This window comes from Dipodomys spectabilis, unplaced genomic scaffold (assembly GCF_019054845.1).
Source record: "Dipodomys spectabilis isolate Male_0828 unplaced genomic scaffold, ASM1905484v1 ptg000108l, whole genome shotgun sequence".
Classification (NCBI taxonomy): Eukaryota; Metazoa; Chordata; class Mammalia; order Rodentia; family Heteromyidae; genus Dipodomys; species Dipodomys spectabilis.
In genome coordinates this window covers 11,071,907-11,088,770 of record NW_024870785.1, presented here as the reverse complement: position 1 = coordinate 11,088,770, position 16,864 = coordinate 11,071,907, and the positions used below count along the sequence as shown (strand labels likewise).

Sequence of the window (16,864 nt, the reverse complement as noted above, 5' to 3'; positions counted from 1 at the left end):
AGTAGCCAAGTTCTGGCAATTCTAAAATCCATTGAGTCGTACGCTGTGAGTGAGCAAATTGTGAGCACCATAACGCTTTTCCTGAAAACCACGCACGGAGACTTCTAAGTAAATGCACTTCCTTGTTCCTTTGGATTTCTGCAGAATCTGGAAGAGGAGTTAGACACGAAGGACAGAGTGATTAAAAAGCTGCAAGACCAAGTGAAGAATCTGGCCAAAACCGTGGATAAAGGTAGGAAGGCTGTGTTCTATGTCTTATATGTGATCCAAAGCCTGCGAAACTCAAGGGAAGGATTCTCCATGTGTCCATTTTGGAGTCTCATGGATGGGCTAAAAAGAAAGACAGCGGGCAGAAAGACAGCTCGCTACCCTTCAGGTAACACCAGAATTGCCTGTGTTACTACAGGAGCTATTAATGAATACATTTAACCTCCTGTTAGCTGCACCCTCCCTGGCAACACTGGGATTTGAACTCAGGACCTCTCCCTTGCTACCCAGGAGCTCTACTGCTTGTATCATACCCACAAATCCTTTTTACCTCAGTTGTTATTTTTTTTAATAGAAGGTCACTTTTTGCCCTCACCAGCCTGGACCATGATCCTCCTGTGTACTCTTCCCACAGCCGGGATGACAGGTGGATGCTACCACATCCTGCTTTTATTGGTTAAGAGAGGGTCTCAAATTTTTCCCAGGTAGGCCTTGAACCACCACCAGTCCTCCTGAGTAGCTAGGATTATAGATGAAAGCCGCCACATCCAGCTTAGCTCCTGGTTTTAAGAATGAAATTGTGAACAAGTTTCAAATGTCATTGCCTTGACATTCATCTTCTATCCTTGTCACATACACAGATTCAATAAGAATCCTCCCCTTTTAGCCAGGCACCGGTGGCTCACACCTATAATCCTAGCTACTCAGGAGGCTGAGCTCTGAGGATCGCAGTTCAAAGCCAGCCCAGGCAGGAAAGTCCATGAGACTCTTATCTCCAATAAGCCACTAGAAAACCAGAAGTGGCACTGGGCTCAAGCGGTAGAGCACTCTTCTTGAGTTGAAGAGCTGAGGGACAGCGCCCAGGCCCAGAGTTCAAGCCCCACAACTGACAAAAAAAGAAAAGAAAAGAATCCTCTCCTTTTTTTGTCACTCCTGGGAATTGTACTTGGGGCCTTAGGTCCTCTCAATTGTTTGGCTGGTACTCTATAACTTGTACCATGCCTCCAGCCTGGCTTTCAGGTAATTATTATTTTTTTTTTTTTGGTCCAGTCGTGGGGCCTGGGCGCTGTCCCTCAGCTCTTCAGCTCAAGGCTGGCACTCTACCACTAGAGCCACAGCGCCACTTCTGGCTTTTTTTTTCTTTTTGCTTATGTGGTGCTGAGGAATTGAACCCAGGGCCTCAGGCATGCAAGGCAAGCACTCTACCACTGAGCCACCTTCCCAGCCCCTTTCAGGTAGTTATTTTAAGAGATGGAATTTCATGTATTTTTCTGCCCAGACTAGCCTCAAGCCTGAGATCTCCGCCTCCTGAGTAGTTAATATTACAAGCATGAACCACCTGCTCCCCACTGAGCATCCCGGTTTCTGTCAGAGGAAAGGAGAGGGAAGAACATCATAGTGCACACTTCCTCACAAGCCCTGGAAAGGAGCCTCAGCCTTTCTTCCCTCCTGCTGCGAAGTCCATGGGCTCTGCCTGTCTTCTGCCCTTTTACCATCTTCACTGGCCTCTTTTTCCCCTCTCCCTCCCAGCCCTTCTTGCTCAGGCTGTGTCTGCAACCCTCTGTTCCTTTTCCTTCATTCGTTTGGTTGAAGAACTCCTTTATTAGCCCGTATGCAACTCCTGCCTCAAGTCTGAAATGTCTGAAACCAAACTGAGACTCTTTTCCTGTCAACAATGAGTCACAGCTGTTGATCTGCCCTGAGAGCCGGGCCGGGGTCTGCCGTCCTCACTCTGCCTCCACACCAGGAATGCATGAGCGCCTGAACTGCTCCCTATGTAAGAAGTGCCGTGTCCAGTTCTTTCCCCGAACTTCAGGTCTTCTTCCTCTGCTTTCCTTTTGTTATTACCTCCATCTCAATAGGTCTACCCTCAGTCTGTCTGGGTCAGTTATCAGTTATTGTGTAACAGATCACCCAAACACACAGCTAAAAATAAAAAAAGTAATATGTACAAACACACAACTCTGGGGGAGAAATCCAGGAGCAGCTCAACTGCATGGGTTTGGCTGTTTGCAGACTTCTGATCTCCAGAATTGTACAATTAAAATTTTGTTCAAGCCAGTCACGGGCAGCTCTCGCCTGAAATCCTAACTAACTACACAGGAGGCTGAGATCTTAGGATTGTTGTTCAAAGCCAACCTAGGCAGGAAAAGTCTCTGAGACTTTTATCTCAAAGTCATCAGCAGAAAACCAGGAGTGGAACAGTGGCTCAAGTAGTACAGCATCAGCCTTGAGCAACAAAGCTAAGGGACAGCACCTTGAGATTTAGCCCTAGTATCACACACACACACACACACACACACACACACACACACACACACACACACACACACACACACACACACACACACACACACACACACACACACACACGGCTAGGAATGCAGCTCAGTGCTAGAGCATATGCTTAGCATGTATTAGACCCTGGGTTCAGTCTTCAGCATGGAAAATACATAATTTCAAAGCCGGCGCCTCTGACTCACGCCTGTAATCCTAGCTGCTCAGGAGGCTGAGATCTGAGAATCGCAGTTCAAACCCAGCCCAGGCAGGAAAGTCCATGAGACTCTTATCTCCAATAAACCACCAGAAAACCGGAAGTGGCACTGTAGCTCAAGTGGTAGAGTGCTAGCCTTGAGCTGAAGAGCTGAGGAACAGTGTTCAGGCCCAGAGTTCAAGCCCCGACCAAAAAAAAAAAAAAAGAGAGAGAGAAAGAAAATACATAATTTGATAATTAAATAAATAAATAAATCAGTGTGTTGCCACAAAGTTTATTGGTGATTTGTCTTGGCAGTCATAGGAAGTTAACATGGCCCTCCCTCTCCCCACATCCCCCCACCCCATGCTGGGACTGGGTGTTTTAGAAGTTTGCGCTGCAGGGGCTGGGAAGATGGCTCAGTGGTAGAGCGCTTGCCTTGCATGTCTGAGGCCCTGGGTTCCATTCCTCAGCACCACATAAGCAAAAAGAAAAAAGCTGGAAGTGGTGCTGTGGCTCAAGTGGTAGAGTGCTAGCCTTGAGCTGAAGAGCTGAGGGACAGCGCCCAGGCTCAGAGTTCAGGCCCCACAACCTGACCAAAAAAAAAAAAGAAGTTTGCGCTGCAAGCAAAGTACCTTGTTTCCTTCACACCTGGAACCCAGGCAGCAACCTGGGTCTCTCCTCTTCTCCTTGCACTGGAGATATAGGCCAGGCACCTATGGGTTTGGCACAGCTGCTTGCCCTGAGGTACCACAGGCCCACTGTGGGTGTGGGAAGCCGCTATGGGAGATACTCTTCCCACCTCAGGGCAGCTTGAATCTGCCCCAGCAGCCCATGCACAGGAGGAGATGAGCAGTGTCTGTATCACCCTGGGGTTTTATTTGTGAGTCTGGCTGATGGATTGCCTCTGTTTGCAGCCAATGCCAGGCCCTTGTCCTCGGGACCCAAGGAGTTCCTGGGGATGCTGGAATACAGAAGAGAAGATGAGCCCAAGCTCATTCAGAACCTCATCCTTGGTAGGAAAACCCAGCCCTCTGAATCTTGGTCATGCCGCTGCTATGTTAAGCAAAACAGTCCTTTCCCAATCCTCCCTCTTCCTGCCTCTGCCCTATACTTCCTCAACCTCAATCCTGCTGGGGGAGGGAGACGTGCACATATCCTTGGCTCTGAGGGTATGCGCGTGTGCTAGGCCTGGTGTTTTCCCATAGCTTTCTCTGCTCACTCTACCACTTGAGCCCAGTTCCACTTCTAGGCTTTTGTGGGTTAACTGGAAATAAGAGGGTCACAGATTTGTCTGCCTGGGCTGGCTTTGAATTGCAATCCTGAGATCTCAGCCTCTGGAGGAACTAGGATTTACAGGCATGAGCCGCTGGCACCCAGGCCCTAGACCTCTGTGTATCACTAGAAAGCAGTAGTGAACCAATAGTTCATAGGCCCTGTGTGTCTAGGCCCTGCTTGACTCACAGACCCTTGGCCTGGCCAGCAGCTCCCGAGGAGCCAAGCTCAGCTCAGTGGGCATCTTTGCCGTCTCTCTCCTCTCCAGACTTGAAGCCCCGCGGCGTGGTGGTGAACATGATGCCGGGGCTGCCGGCTCACATCCTGTTCATGTGTGTCCGCTACGCAGACGCCCTCAACGACGCCAGCATGCTCAAGTCCCTCATGAACAGCGCCATCAACGGCATCAAGCAGGTGGTGAAGGTAGGGGATAGCCTTTCAACACTGCACCCTGGCGGATCTAGTCTCGGAATGACCACATGACCATTTTGGCCATCGTGAGCCTCCATCTTCCATGAGCTATACAGGAGTCCTCAGACCAGTTTGAGGCCCAGCTAGGGCGTGAAGCCGAACAGTTAGGACCAGACAAGTAGACATATCTGTTAGTAGTTCTCAGAATCATATGGTTGAGACAGCATCCTGGAAGCCACTACCCACAATGCCCCTGTGCCCAGGGCGTGGGAGCTGTAGCTATGAGAGTGTGCATGCTTTCAGCCCAGTGAGCATCAATGGGCTGGGCTGGAAAGAAGTGGAAAATTACTCATGTCCTCCATTTCCAACCGGGGAATTCTTGCCCCTAAAACCCACAGTGCATACAGCCATTTTCTGTGCAGAAATGGAACTGAGCTGTGTGTGCCCATGAAGTTAATTGTAAGGCTAAGATAGTGTAGCTAAGTGGTGCTGTGGCTCAAGTGGTAGAGCATTAGCCTTGAGCTGAAGAGCTGAGGGACAGTGCCCAGGCTCAGAGTTCAAGGTCCACAACCAACAAAAACAAACAAACAAAACAAAACAAGATAGTGTAGCTAAGAGACACTCCTCACCTCCAAATAGGCAGCACTTCTAGTGTTCCATAATGAGCCAGCCACATTGGAGGTAACTACCTGCACATGGCTGCTTGTTTGTTTGCTTCTGGTTAGACTGAGAACTTTGGGCTCACTCAAGTTTCCTTGCTCACAGCTGGTGCTCTGCCACTTGAGCCATGCCTCCAGTGTGGCTTTTTGCTGGTTATTTTGGAAAAAGAGTCTCAGAGACTTTTCTGACCAGGCTAGCTATGAAACTTGAGCCTCAGATCTCAGCTTCCTGAATAGCTTGGACTACAGACATGAGCTACTAGCATCTGGCTGATAAATTAGATTTTTTTTTTTTGGTCGTGGGGCTTGAACTCTGGGCCTCAGCGCTGTCCCTGCGCTCTTCAGCTCAAGACAAGCGCTCTACCGCTTAAGCCACAGCAGCCACTTCTGGTTTTCTAGTGGTTTATTGGAGATAAGAGTCTCACGGATTTTCCTGCCTGGGCTGGCTTTGAACCTCAGTCCTCAGATCTCAGCCTCCTGAGTAGCTAGGATTACAGGCGTGAGCGACTGGTGCCCAGCTAGGTTTTTTGTTTTTTTTTTAAGTGTACATTTTGTTCCAGCCCTAGACACACTGTATTTATCTCCTCCTGCGACTCAGGTTCTGTAGCTTCATATTTATACTCCAAAAAGTGCGTGACAGGATGGAGGGAAAGCTCAGTTCTCAGCAACATCTTCCATGTCAGCTTCACCTCCCTTCCTGCCTTCCTCCATGCTCAGGACCTGCCCCACCTTCCTTCTACACAGCGCTTTAAAGCTAGGTCCTGGGCCTCCATAGCCTCTTCAGCCTCTGTTCCCAGTCCTCCATCCCCTGCCTGCTTACATTAGACCTTCACAGTACTCTTTCCTATTCCTCCCTTCTAGCTTCTACCTTATCTAGCTCCTTCCTGAAAGCTGGACAGCTGCTCCTCCAATAGTAGAGCTCTCCTCTTTACTGTCCTGAAATTCACTAAAGCACTGACGCTATCTCTTTGGAACTCTCCTCCTTGAGTCCAACACTTTCCAAGTTTCCCTCTTCATCTCTAACCATGGTGCCTGAGCCTTCTTGCTCCTTCCTCCTCTTCCTGCCCCAGGAACAGCCCTCAGACATCTTTGTTCTCTCCTCCCTGTCTTCCTGAGGTAGGCCCTCCCACCTCACCCCTGCTTGTCCATCATCTCTCCACCTTCTGGTGCAAATCATCCAGGAGCTTGATTACCTGCTTAATGGTGTCCTGTGTTGGTTAGACTGAACTTGCAAGAAAAGACTCCCTGCCGGGCTCTGGTGGCTCACGCCTGTAATCCTAGCTACTCAGGAGGCTGAGATCTGAGGATTGCGGTTCAAAGCTAGCCCGGGCAGGAGAGACAGTGAGCCTATCTCCAATAAACCACCAGAAAACCGGAAGTGGCGCTGTAGCTCAAGTGGTAGAGCGCTCGCCTTGAGCTGAAGAGCTGAGGGACAGCGCCCAGGCCCAGAGTTCAAGCCCCATGACTGACAAAAAAAAAAAAAGAAAAACTCCCTTAGGCTGGGAATGTGGCTTAGTGGTAAGTGCTTACCTAGCATGCATGAAGCCCTGGGTTCGATTCCTCAATACCACATAAACAGAAAAAGCTGAAAGTGGCACTGTGGCTCAAGTGTAGAGTGCTAGCCTTGAGCAAAAGAAGCTCAGGGACAGTGCTCAGACCCTGAGTTCAAGCCCCAGGACTGGCAAAAAAAAAAAAAAAAGACTCTTGCTGGTGTGTTTCTGCTTCAGGTTTCATTACCTCTGACATTAGTTGCACAGAAACAGATTGTAAAATGTTACCAGCCACAGAAACAAACACAAGCTCATTCCATTAAAACATAAATTTGAGCCGGGCGCTGGTGGCTCACGCCTGTAATCCTAGCTACTCAGGAGGCTGAGATCTGAGGATCGCAGTTCAAAGCCAGCCCGGGCAGGAGAGACCGTGAGACTCCTCGAATAAACCACCAGAAAACCGGAAGTGGCGCTGTAGCTCAAGTGGTAGAGCACTCGCCTTGAGCTGAAGAGCTGAGGGACAGCGCCCAGGCCCAGAGTTCAAGCCCCACAACCGACAAAAAAAAAAACAAAAAAACATAAATTTGATGAAATTCTTTGTGTGTAAAAAAAAAAAATTAGGGCCTGAGAAGGTGGCTCAGTGGTAAAGCGCTTGCCTTTCATGCATGAGGCCCTGGGTTTGATTCCTCAGCACCATATAAGCAGGAAAAAAAAGCCGGAAGTGGCACTGTGGCTCCAGTGGTAAAGCACCAGCCTTGAGCTGAAGAGCTGAGGGACAGCGCCCAGGCCCAGAGTTCAGGCCCACAACCAGACCCCCCCCCAAAAAAAGAAAGAAAAATAACCCTGGGGATTCAGAGATCAGAAGGACTATAGTTTGAGGCCATCCTAGGCAAAAAGTGAAGCAAAGGCACAATACCTACATGCATCTGATCATAAAAAATAATATGTATCGAAATGAACTCCAGGAAATTGAACGAAGGTTTTTTTTTCTTCATTGCTATTTTTATTTTCTTTTCCTTTTGTCTTGTTTATCTGTCTTTGGGAGGGTCAGAGGGGCACAGAAATGGTGGGACAGAGGGTGAACAAATGCAGCAGTGGTATTCACTAGCCACTATGTGAAAAATGAACCTGCAACTTGAGGATGGGGCCAGGAGGGGAACACTGGGAGAGAGCAAGGGAAGGAGTGGCATTGTCCAAAAAGCAATGGACTCAGTACCTGACTCATGTAACTATAAACGCTGTCTGTATGTCACCTCTATAATAACACCTTAAAACATTTTTTAAACTTTAACAACAGCAAAAAGTTAGTGAAGCTCTCATCGCAACAGAGCCGGTGGTGGTGGTGGTGGTGGTGTATTCCTGTGATCCCAGCCATGCAGGAAGCTGTAGGTAGGAAGATTATACTCTGAGGACGATCCTAGGCAAAAAGCTGGAGACCCTATCTCAAAAATCAGCTAAAGTAAAAAGGGCTGAAGTCATGACCCAAGCGGAAGAGCACCTGCCTTGTAAGTGCTGGACCCTGAGTTCAAGCCCCCAGTGCTACAAAAAGAAAAATTAATTTTGATCAAAAGCCTTCTACTACCCACACAGGTAAGGCATGTGCAGTCTTGGCTCAGACACACAAGTAATCCAACTTTTTTTTTTTTCCTTAGGAACATCTAGAAGACTTTGAGATGCTGTCCTTTTGGCTTTCCAATACTTGTCATTTCCTTAACTGCCTCAGGCAGTATAGTGGTGAAGAGGTAGGGATGCTGGTGCTTTGTGTCTTATCCTGACCCCTAGCCTGAGTTTGTCTTTCCTAGAGCTTCTTTCTTCCTAATGAAATCATATCATGAATGAGCTATGGTTTTCTTCTAATTTTTCCTTTTTGGAGTTCTTTGCATTGGTTAGTGTTGTTATTGTTGTTGGTGTGTTTGTGGGGGTTTTTGGAGGGGTTGTAGGACTTGAACTTAGGGCCTGGGTGCTGTCCCTTAGCTTCTTTGTGCTGAAGACTAGCTCTCTACCACTTGAGCCACAGCACCATTTCTAGTTTTTGAGTGATTAATTGGAGATAAGAGTCTCATGGGGACCTTTCTGCCCTGGTTGGCTTTGAACCATGATCCTCAGATTTCACCCTCCTGAGTAGCTAGGATTACAGGTGTGAGCCACCAGCACCTAGCAATCTTTGCCATGTTTTTGAATTTTGTTATATTTAGATCTAACAGTCCTGTTCTTTTATGATTTATGCCTTCAGATACTAATTGCTACCTATGATTTTGAGTATTTCCCTTTTAGAATTCTATGGTTCACATTTAGAGTTCATACTAACATATCAGGGCCTGGGTACTGTCCCTGAGCATTGTTACTCAAGGATGCCACAGCTCCACTTCTGGCATTTGGGGCAGTTAATTTGAGATAACAGTCTCTCCTAGACTTTCCTGTCCAATCTGGCTTCTAATCGAGATCCTCAGATCTCAGCCTCCTGAGTGGCTGGGTTTAGAGTTGTGAGCGGCCAGCATCCAGCTTGCTCCAAACTTTTAATAGCTAATTTGAGCTGTATGCTACTGGTTCCTGTCTGTTATCCATAGGTACTCAGGAGCCAGCCCGGCAGACAAATCCTTGAGACCTTTATCTCCAATTAACCAGCAAAAAGTTGGAACTAAAGGTGGCTCAAGTGGTAGAGTGCCATTTGTGAGCTATAGACTGCCAGGCCCTGAGTTCAAGCCCCTGTCCTGCACAAAAAGAACTCATTTGGGCCAAATCAGACATTACGTTTTGAAGTGCAAAGTTATGCTAGATGCTAACTCTGTCATTAGTTTACACACTGTTTTCACTTTCTATGAATGCTAATATGTATGTACTCAAAATTGCATTTAGGAATTCATGAAACATAACAGCCCCCGTCAGAATAAGAATTGCCTGAACAATTTTGACCTTTCGGAATACAGACAGATTCTTAGTGATGTGGCTATACGGATATATCATCAGTTCATTACTGTAATGGAAAATAACATCCAACCAATAATAGGTAAGAAGTAAATTGATGACAAAATAAACTTGTATTGTAGAATGTAGTTGGGTGCTAGTGGCTCATACTTGTAAGCCTAGCTACTGAGGAGAGTCATAGTTCAAAGATAGCCTGGGCAAAAAAGTTCCAGTGAACCAGTAAGAAGTCAGGCTGGAGGTATGGCTCAAGTGGTAAAGTACCAGCTATGAGCAAGAAAAGTGAGCAAGATCTCAAGCTCCTGAGTTTAGGAAAACATAATTACATTCCAGGCACTGGTGGTTCACACCTGTAATCTTAACAACTTAGGAGGCTGCAATCTAAGGATCAGAGTTTGAAGCTAGCCTGGGCAGGAAAGTCTGTAAGAATTTTTTTTTTTTTTAAATCAGTTGTGGGGCCTGAACTCTGGGCCTGGGCGCTGTCCCTCAGCTCTTCAGCTCAAGGCTAGCGCTCTACCACTTGAGCCACAGCACCACTTCCTGCTCTTTCTGCTTATATGGTGCTAAGGAATCGAACCCAGGGCCTCATGCATGCGAGGCAAGTACTCTACCACTGAGCCACCTTCTCAGTCCCTGTCAGACTCTTATCTCCAATTAACTACCCCAAACTGAAAGTAGAGCTGTGGATCAGACTGATAGAACACTAGGCTTGAGCAAAAAGAGCTCAAGACCAGCACCCAGGTCCTGAGTTCAAGCCTCATGACCAAAAAAAGAAAACATAATTGCATAAATATCCATCTTTTAAATCTTTTGTTTGCTGAAGATGATTCCAGAAATAAGTAATGGTATGAAGCTAATGTTTTCTTTTTTTTTGGTCAGGTCATGGGGCTTGAACTCTGGGCCTGGGGCACTGTCCCTCAGCTCTTCAGCTCAAGGCTAGCGCTCTACCACTTGAGCCCAGCGTCACTTCCTGCTTTTTTTTTTTTTTTGCTTATGTGGTGCTGAGGAATTGAACCCAGGGCCTCAGGTATGCAAGGTAAACGCTCTACCACTGAGCCACCTTCCCAGCCCCCCGAGGATTTTTTTTTACTTCCTTTTTTTTTTTTTTTTTTTTTTTGCCGGTCATGGGCCTGAACTCTGGGCCTAGGCGCTGTCCCTCAACTCTTCAGCACAAGGCTAGCGCTCTACCAGTTGAGCCACAGCACCACTTCCTGCTCTTTCTGCTTATATGGTGCTGAGGAATCGAACCCAGGACCTCATGCATGCAAGGCAAGCGCTCTACCACTGAGCCACCTTCCCAGACCTTTTTTTTTCACTTCTTACATGGCTTAGCCAATGGTTCTGAAATCTCCAATCCTCATTCAAATTCTCCCTCACTTTCCTCAGCAGCCTCGAAGTTGAAACAGTTCGAGTTAGTGCTAACCAGTTCTCTTTCTTGCCCTGCTGTGAGCAGAACAGCAGTCCACACCCCAGAACCCCCACACACGCCTGGGGACCCCCTCATCCTTGCTGCTTTTGCTTTGCCCTCTCCCCAACCCCCTTCCACTGGCCTTGTGGGAGACCTCTCTCTCCTGACACAGGCCCCAGAGGGCAGGGGCAACATTTCCTCTCCGTCTCCCCGCAGTGCCGGGCATGCTGGAGTATGAAAGCCTGCAGGGCATCTCGGGCCTGAAGCCCACGGGCTTCCGGAAGCGCTCGTCCAGCATTGATGACACAGATGCCTATACCATCACCTCCATCCTGCAGCAGCTCAGCTACTTCTACACCACCATGTGCCAGAACGGGCTGGACCTGGAGCTGTTGAGGCAGGCCGTGAAGCAGATATTCTTCCTGATCGGCGCTGTCACCCTGAACAGCCTCTTCCTGCGCAAGGACATGTGTTCATGCAGGAAGGGGATGCAGATCAGGTAGGACCCCTAAGCCACTGCTTACCTGGGGGTGGGGGGGGAGGCTGGCAGGAATAAAGGCTGCCTCACATCTCCCCACTGCAGCGTCAAAACCCCAGGAAGGCTGTGCGGTTGGGGTGCCGGTGGGCACTAGGAAGTGGGTACAGGCCATAGCCCCCCCCATACACACTTGATCTCTGACACTCGCAATTATGAACTAGTAATTGTGTACGTATTGATTTATGCTTGTGCCAATAGTGGAGGCTGGAATTCAGCTTCCTAGAGCTCTCACCCTGCCTTTTTACTCAAGGCTCATGCTCTACCACTTGAGCCATGCCTCCCACGTGACATTTTGCTGATTAATTGGAGATAGAGTCTCAAAGACTTCTCTGCATGGACTGGCTCCAAACCACAAACCTCAATGCTCCAGGTTTCAGCCTCCTGAGAGTCAAGATTGCAGGCAGGAGCCACCAGAGCCTGACTTAAAAGTGTATTTGAGCTAGGCACTGGTGGCTTATGCCTTTAATCCTAGATAGGAGCCTAAGATCTCAGGAGGCTGAGCTCTGAGGATCATAGTTCAGAGCCAGCCCAGGCAGTAAAGGCTGTGAGATTAGCCACCAGAAAACTGGAAGTGGAGCTATGGCTCAAAGTGGTAGAGCACTAGCCTTGAGCAAAGAGCTCAGGGACAGCACCCAAGCCCCAAGGTCAAGCTCCATGAAAAAAAAATTTAATAAAATAAAAGTATATTTTAAATTGTGGCGTCCCAAGGACATTGTACACTGTCACCTTCTCTGAATGTCATTGTCAGGTAGAAATCATAGGAAACTATGGGGAAAGAGGCTGGCCGCCTGCTCTCCAAAGGTGCCAGTCAGCTGAATAACAATTCACTCTGAGTAAGTGGCAAACAGTAGTTGGGATAGCATTTGGGAGAAGAGACAAGCCAGGCCAGAGTCGAGGGAGGCAGAGATACGTGTATAGAGTGATCAAGTCCAAGAGGACTTCCATGGGCCTGGGCAAGGCAGTGGTGGTACTGACTGGACTCCTGTCTGGATCCACTGTTTGGGGCGCACCAAGACCAATGGAGACAGGTAGGTTGGGAGGATGGAAGTTCCAGATTAATCAAGACAAAAAGTTCTCAAGACCCCCATCTCAACCAATAAAACACTAGGCATAGCTGAGCACCAGTAGCACACACCTGTAATCCTAGCTACTCAGGGAACAGAGATCTGAGAATCATGACTTGAAGCCAGCCTGGGCAAGAAAATCTATGGGACTCTTATCTCCAATTAACTACCGAAAAGCCAAAAGTGGAGCCATGGCTCAGGTGGTAGAATGCTAGCCTTGAACAAATGCTCAGGGGCCAGCCAATAGTGCCTCACGCATGTAATCCAACTACTCAGGAGGCTGAAATCTGAGGATTGCAGTTCAAAGCCAGCCAGGGCAGGAAAGTCTGTGAGACTCTTATCTCTAATAAAACACTCAGAAAACTGGAAGCCCCACTGTGGCTCAAGTGGTAGAGCCTAGCCTTGAGCTAAAGAGCTGAGGGACAGTGCCCAGGCCCAGAGTTAAAGCCCCATGACTGACTAAAAGAAAAGCTCGGGGGCCGTGCACCAGTAGCTCACATTTGTAATCCTAGCTTCTCAGGAGGCTGAGATCTGAGGATCACAGTTTGAAGCCAGCCCAGGAAGAAAAGTCCATGAGATTCTTTATCTCCAATAAACTACTCAGGAAAAGCTAGATTTGATACTGTTGCTCAAGTGATAGAGCACTAGCTTTGAGTACAAAGAGGCTCATGGACAGCACCCAGGCCTTGAGTTCAAGCCCCAGGACTGGCAAAAAATAAAATCTCAGGGTTAACAACCAGGAAGGGAATTCAAGCCCTAGCACTGGCGTGCACACATGCATGCATACACACACACACACACACACACGGTATGGTAGAGTCTATCATTGTAGCTAAATGGGAACCACAAACAGGAGAATTACAGTCCAAGCAAAAACGAAAAAAAAAAAACAAGCAAGACTCTATTTGAAAAATAAAGTGAAAAAATGGAGGCCTGGCCCAAGCGGTAGAGCACCTGCCCATATCTTTTCACCCTTGACCTACCCTCCTGCTTTACGTTAACGCTCCCCAATCATGTCGTCCCTTTATGCGTCACAAGCAAGACACTGCAGGCCCTTGCTCCTCTCAGGGAGCCCTGCTCCGCTGGGGCACGCCGCGGGGTTCACCCTCCTTCCCTGACTCCTTTCCCGCTCCTCCGCTCACTCCAGGTGCAACATCAGCTACTTGGAAGAATGGCTCAAAGACAAGAATCTGCAGAAGAGCATAGCCAAGGAAACGCTGGAGCCCCTCTCCCAGGCAGCATGGTTGCTCCAGGTCAAGAAGACGACGGACAGCGACGCCAAGGAGATCTGTGAGCGCTGCACCTCGCTGTCTGCCGTGCAGGTGACCCACTGGGCTGGCCTCCTGTCCCCTTGGGCGGGGGCAGAGGACAGAGCCTCACCACCAGTGTGGCCTTTCCCAGCTTCTGTCCCATGGTCTACCCTTTCCCCCTGGTAATGTGTTAAAGAGAATGAGTGTGAACCTTAAGATCTGACATAAATGTGATGTTAGCTTGTCCGCGAAGCTCCGCTCTGTATGCGAGGGTGAATGAGAGACAGACAGAGCCCTGCCCTCCGTACCTCTTTTGGTGGTGGTGGTGGTGGTACTGTCATTGTCATTGTGGTGGCGCTTGAACTAAGGGCCTGGGGCACTGTCCCTGAGCTCTTTTTTGCTCAAAGCTAGAACTCTACCACTTTGAGCCACAGTGCCACGTCCAGTTTTCAGGTGGTTAATTGGAGTCTCCTGGACTTCCCCAGCTGGCTTAGAATTGTGTTCCTTAGATCTCAGTGTCCTGAGTAACTAGGATTACAAGTGAGAGCCACCAGCATCTGGCCCCCTCCATACCTTGATTCCTTGCTTTCTGAGAGCAAATTATAAAATGAAAGTTTCTGAGTCAGATTATAATCTGAAAGAGACCCATGCTTCCCAGCATTCGCAAACATCCCTTCCTGGGATTTCAAAGGCAACGTCAGGTTCTTTTCCGTGGCTAACCCCAGGCTCTGTGCTGTGTGCAGATCATAAAGATCCTGAATTCCTACACGCCCATCGACGACTTCGAGAAGAGAGTCACTCCATCCTTTGTCCGCAAAGTACAGGTGAGTTCCCTGTGGATGGTAAGATGCCCATTCAAAATTAATATGGTGACAGGCTGGCACCGGCTAAGCAAGCAAGCCAAAGAAGCACAAGGACCTGAATTCAAGCCCATTCTCAGCACACATGCTTGTGCATATGCGTGAGCATGCACACACACAAACACACACATTAGTACGGTGAAACCTGAGATAAAAGATCCTTAATGCTCATGCCTATGATCCTAGCTACTCTGGAGACTGAGACCTGGAGGACTGTGACTCAAAACCAGCTCTGCAACACTCCTAGCATAGCAAGGTGCCGGGGTGGCCCACACCTGTAATCCTACCTACTCAGGAGGCTGAGATCTGAGGATAGCAGTTCAGAGCCAACTCGGTCAGGAAAGTCTCTAAGACTTTTATCTCCAATTAACCACCAGAAAATCAGAAGTTGAGTTGTGGCTCAAAGTGGTAGAGCACTAGCCTTGAGCATAAAAGCTCAGGGATAGCACCCAGACCTGAGTTCAAGCCCTTCAACTAAATTTTAAAAAAAAAGCATCAGGCTTACAGTCAGTCCATCCTGTGGGAAATGGACTATGGGAGCAAAGCAGAGCCAGTAAATGCTCATGAGAGTGGATCCTGGACACACATTTCCCTTTGCAGCCGTGCTGCCCTACACCTGCATGGCTGGTGCGTGTCACTGCCTTCCCGGTGACTTTGTTACATTTTTAAATATTTCTTAATCATAAAGGTGATACACAGAGGGGTTATAGTTACATAAAGCAGGTAATGAGTTCATTTCTTTCTGGACAATGTCATCCCTTCTCTCTCTCTCTCTCGGTTTTTCCCTCCCATCCCCATGCACAATTTATCTAATTTATTGTCCACATAGTGTGCAGTGAGTACCACTGCTGCATTCATTCACCCTTTCCTGCCGACTTTTCCTCCCCCCCCATCTGCCAGCGGCAGCTGCAGGGCGCCTGCTCCAGGGTCCTAACCTGCTCTTCCCCTCCTGATTGCAGGCTCTCCTGAATAACCGGGGCGACTCATCACAGCTGATGCTGGACACCAAGTACCTCTTTCAGGTCACCTTTCCCTTCGCCGCCTCTCCACACGCGCTGGAGCTGATCCAGATCCCCAGCAGTTTCAAGCTAGGTTTTCTCAACCGATTGTAGCAGGAGGAAAGGTCCGCGTGCCTGTCCACGCACAGCAGGGCAAAGGCCAAGTATCCTCGCTTCAATTCCACTGACTTACAGCACACTTCCTGGGAGGCTCCTAGCTTCCTCTTGGTGTCTTTGGTCCACTCTCGCTTGTTTTAGGGTGCCCCCTCTGGGATGATCTCTGGGCATACAGCTGCTCTTAGGGTTTCTAGATAATGACCCCATTTGGCCATGGAACCTATCCAAAGGCATCTTGTCTCATGCCTGTTCTGCAGGAAAGGTTTCTTGGCTGTCTTAATTTAAAAAAAAAAAACACCTTGGCATTGAAAAACTACTTCTTGGGCTGGGGGCTTCGCTCAAATGACAGAGCACCTATAATATTTAATCAGAGATTAACCATTAGAAGTATTCTGTGTGTATATATCTATTTAAAATGGATATACTATCAAAGCTGAACTGCCATGCCATCGGTCTCAACTTCTCTGAAAGAACAACCAACATGTGTGCCATAATTTGCACCACACTAGTTTACGATTCCACAGCTCCGTTCCTCCCTACCTCCCTCCCATCCACCCACCCCCCAGCTTTCTTTGTGTCTTATTTTATTGTGTTTTATTTTATTGCAGGGTGGTTTACAGAGGGCTTATAGTCACATAAGTAATGTAACGAGTACATTTCTTGTCAAACATTGTTACCTCCTCCCTCGTTTTCTTCCACTTTCCCTCTCCCCAGAATCCTCTCTCCACCCTCTTTCTTTAAACACAGGGCTGGGAACGAGGCCCAGTGGAGGAATGTTTGCTCCATCCCCAGCTCTGCCAAAAGTAATACTATTTTTAAAGTTCTTTATCTAATCTGCAACCTAATAGATGTTAATTTTTTTTCCCCCTCAGAAGTAGTAAGTGAAGACTTCTCAGCCCTGAGAAATCTGAGTTTTCCCCAAGTTTTATGGGACCTGGCTAATTCCTTATCCCCTAAACCAAGAGCTCTTCCATTCAGATCACAGAATGTCATTTGTGACCAGCATTCCTGGCGATGGCCCGTGGATCCCTGTTTTTCTGGGCCACCCTTGAGGAATGCCCACACACACACACACACACACAGACACACACACATACACATCTGTGTTCTAGACAATGGCTGGGCTAGGCTTTCAGAGTTCAGACATGGGACTCAGCTTTGGGAACCACACTTGACCTTGACCTTGAGTCAG

General features: G+C 48.2%; 1 protein-coding gene across 1 annotated transcript in view; it reads left to right on the top strand.

The window, feature by feature from the left end:
• Positions 1-15,787, top strand: part of Myo5c (myosin VC) — a 60,353-nt gene extending 44,566 nt beyond the window's left edge. The window contains 9 exon segments of the mRNA XM_042687682.1: positions 145-232; positions 3,598-3,696; positions 4,224-4,378; positions 8,168-8,257; positions 9,372-9,522; positions 11,062-11,344; positions 13,595-13,769; positions 14,441-14,521; positions 15,517-15,787. Coding sequence (XP_042543616.1) covers positions 145-232; positions 3,598-3,696; positions 4,224-4,378; positions 8,168-8,257; positions 9,372-9,522; positions 11,062-11,344; positions 13,595-13,769; positions 14,441-14,521; positions 15,517-15,669 — 1,275 coding nt within the window. The 3' untranslated portion in view covers positions 15,670-15,787.
• The last annotated feature ends 1,077 nt before the right edge of the window (positions 15,788-16,864 follow it).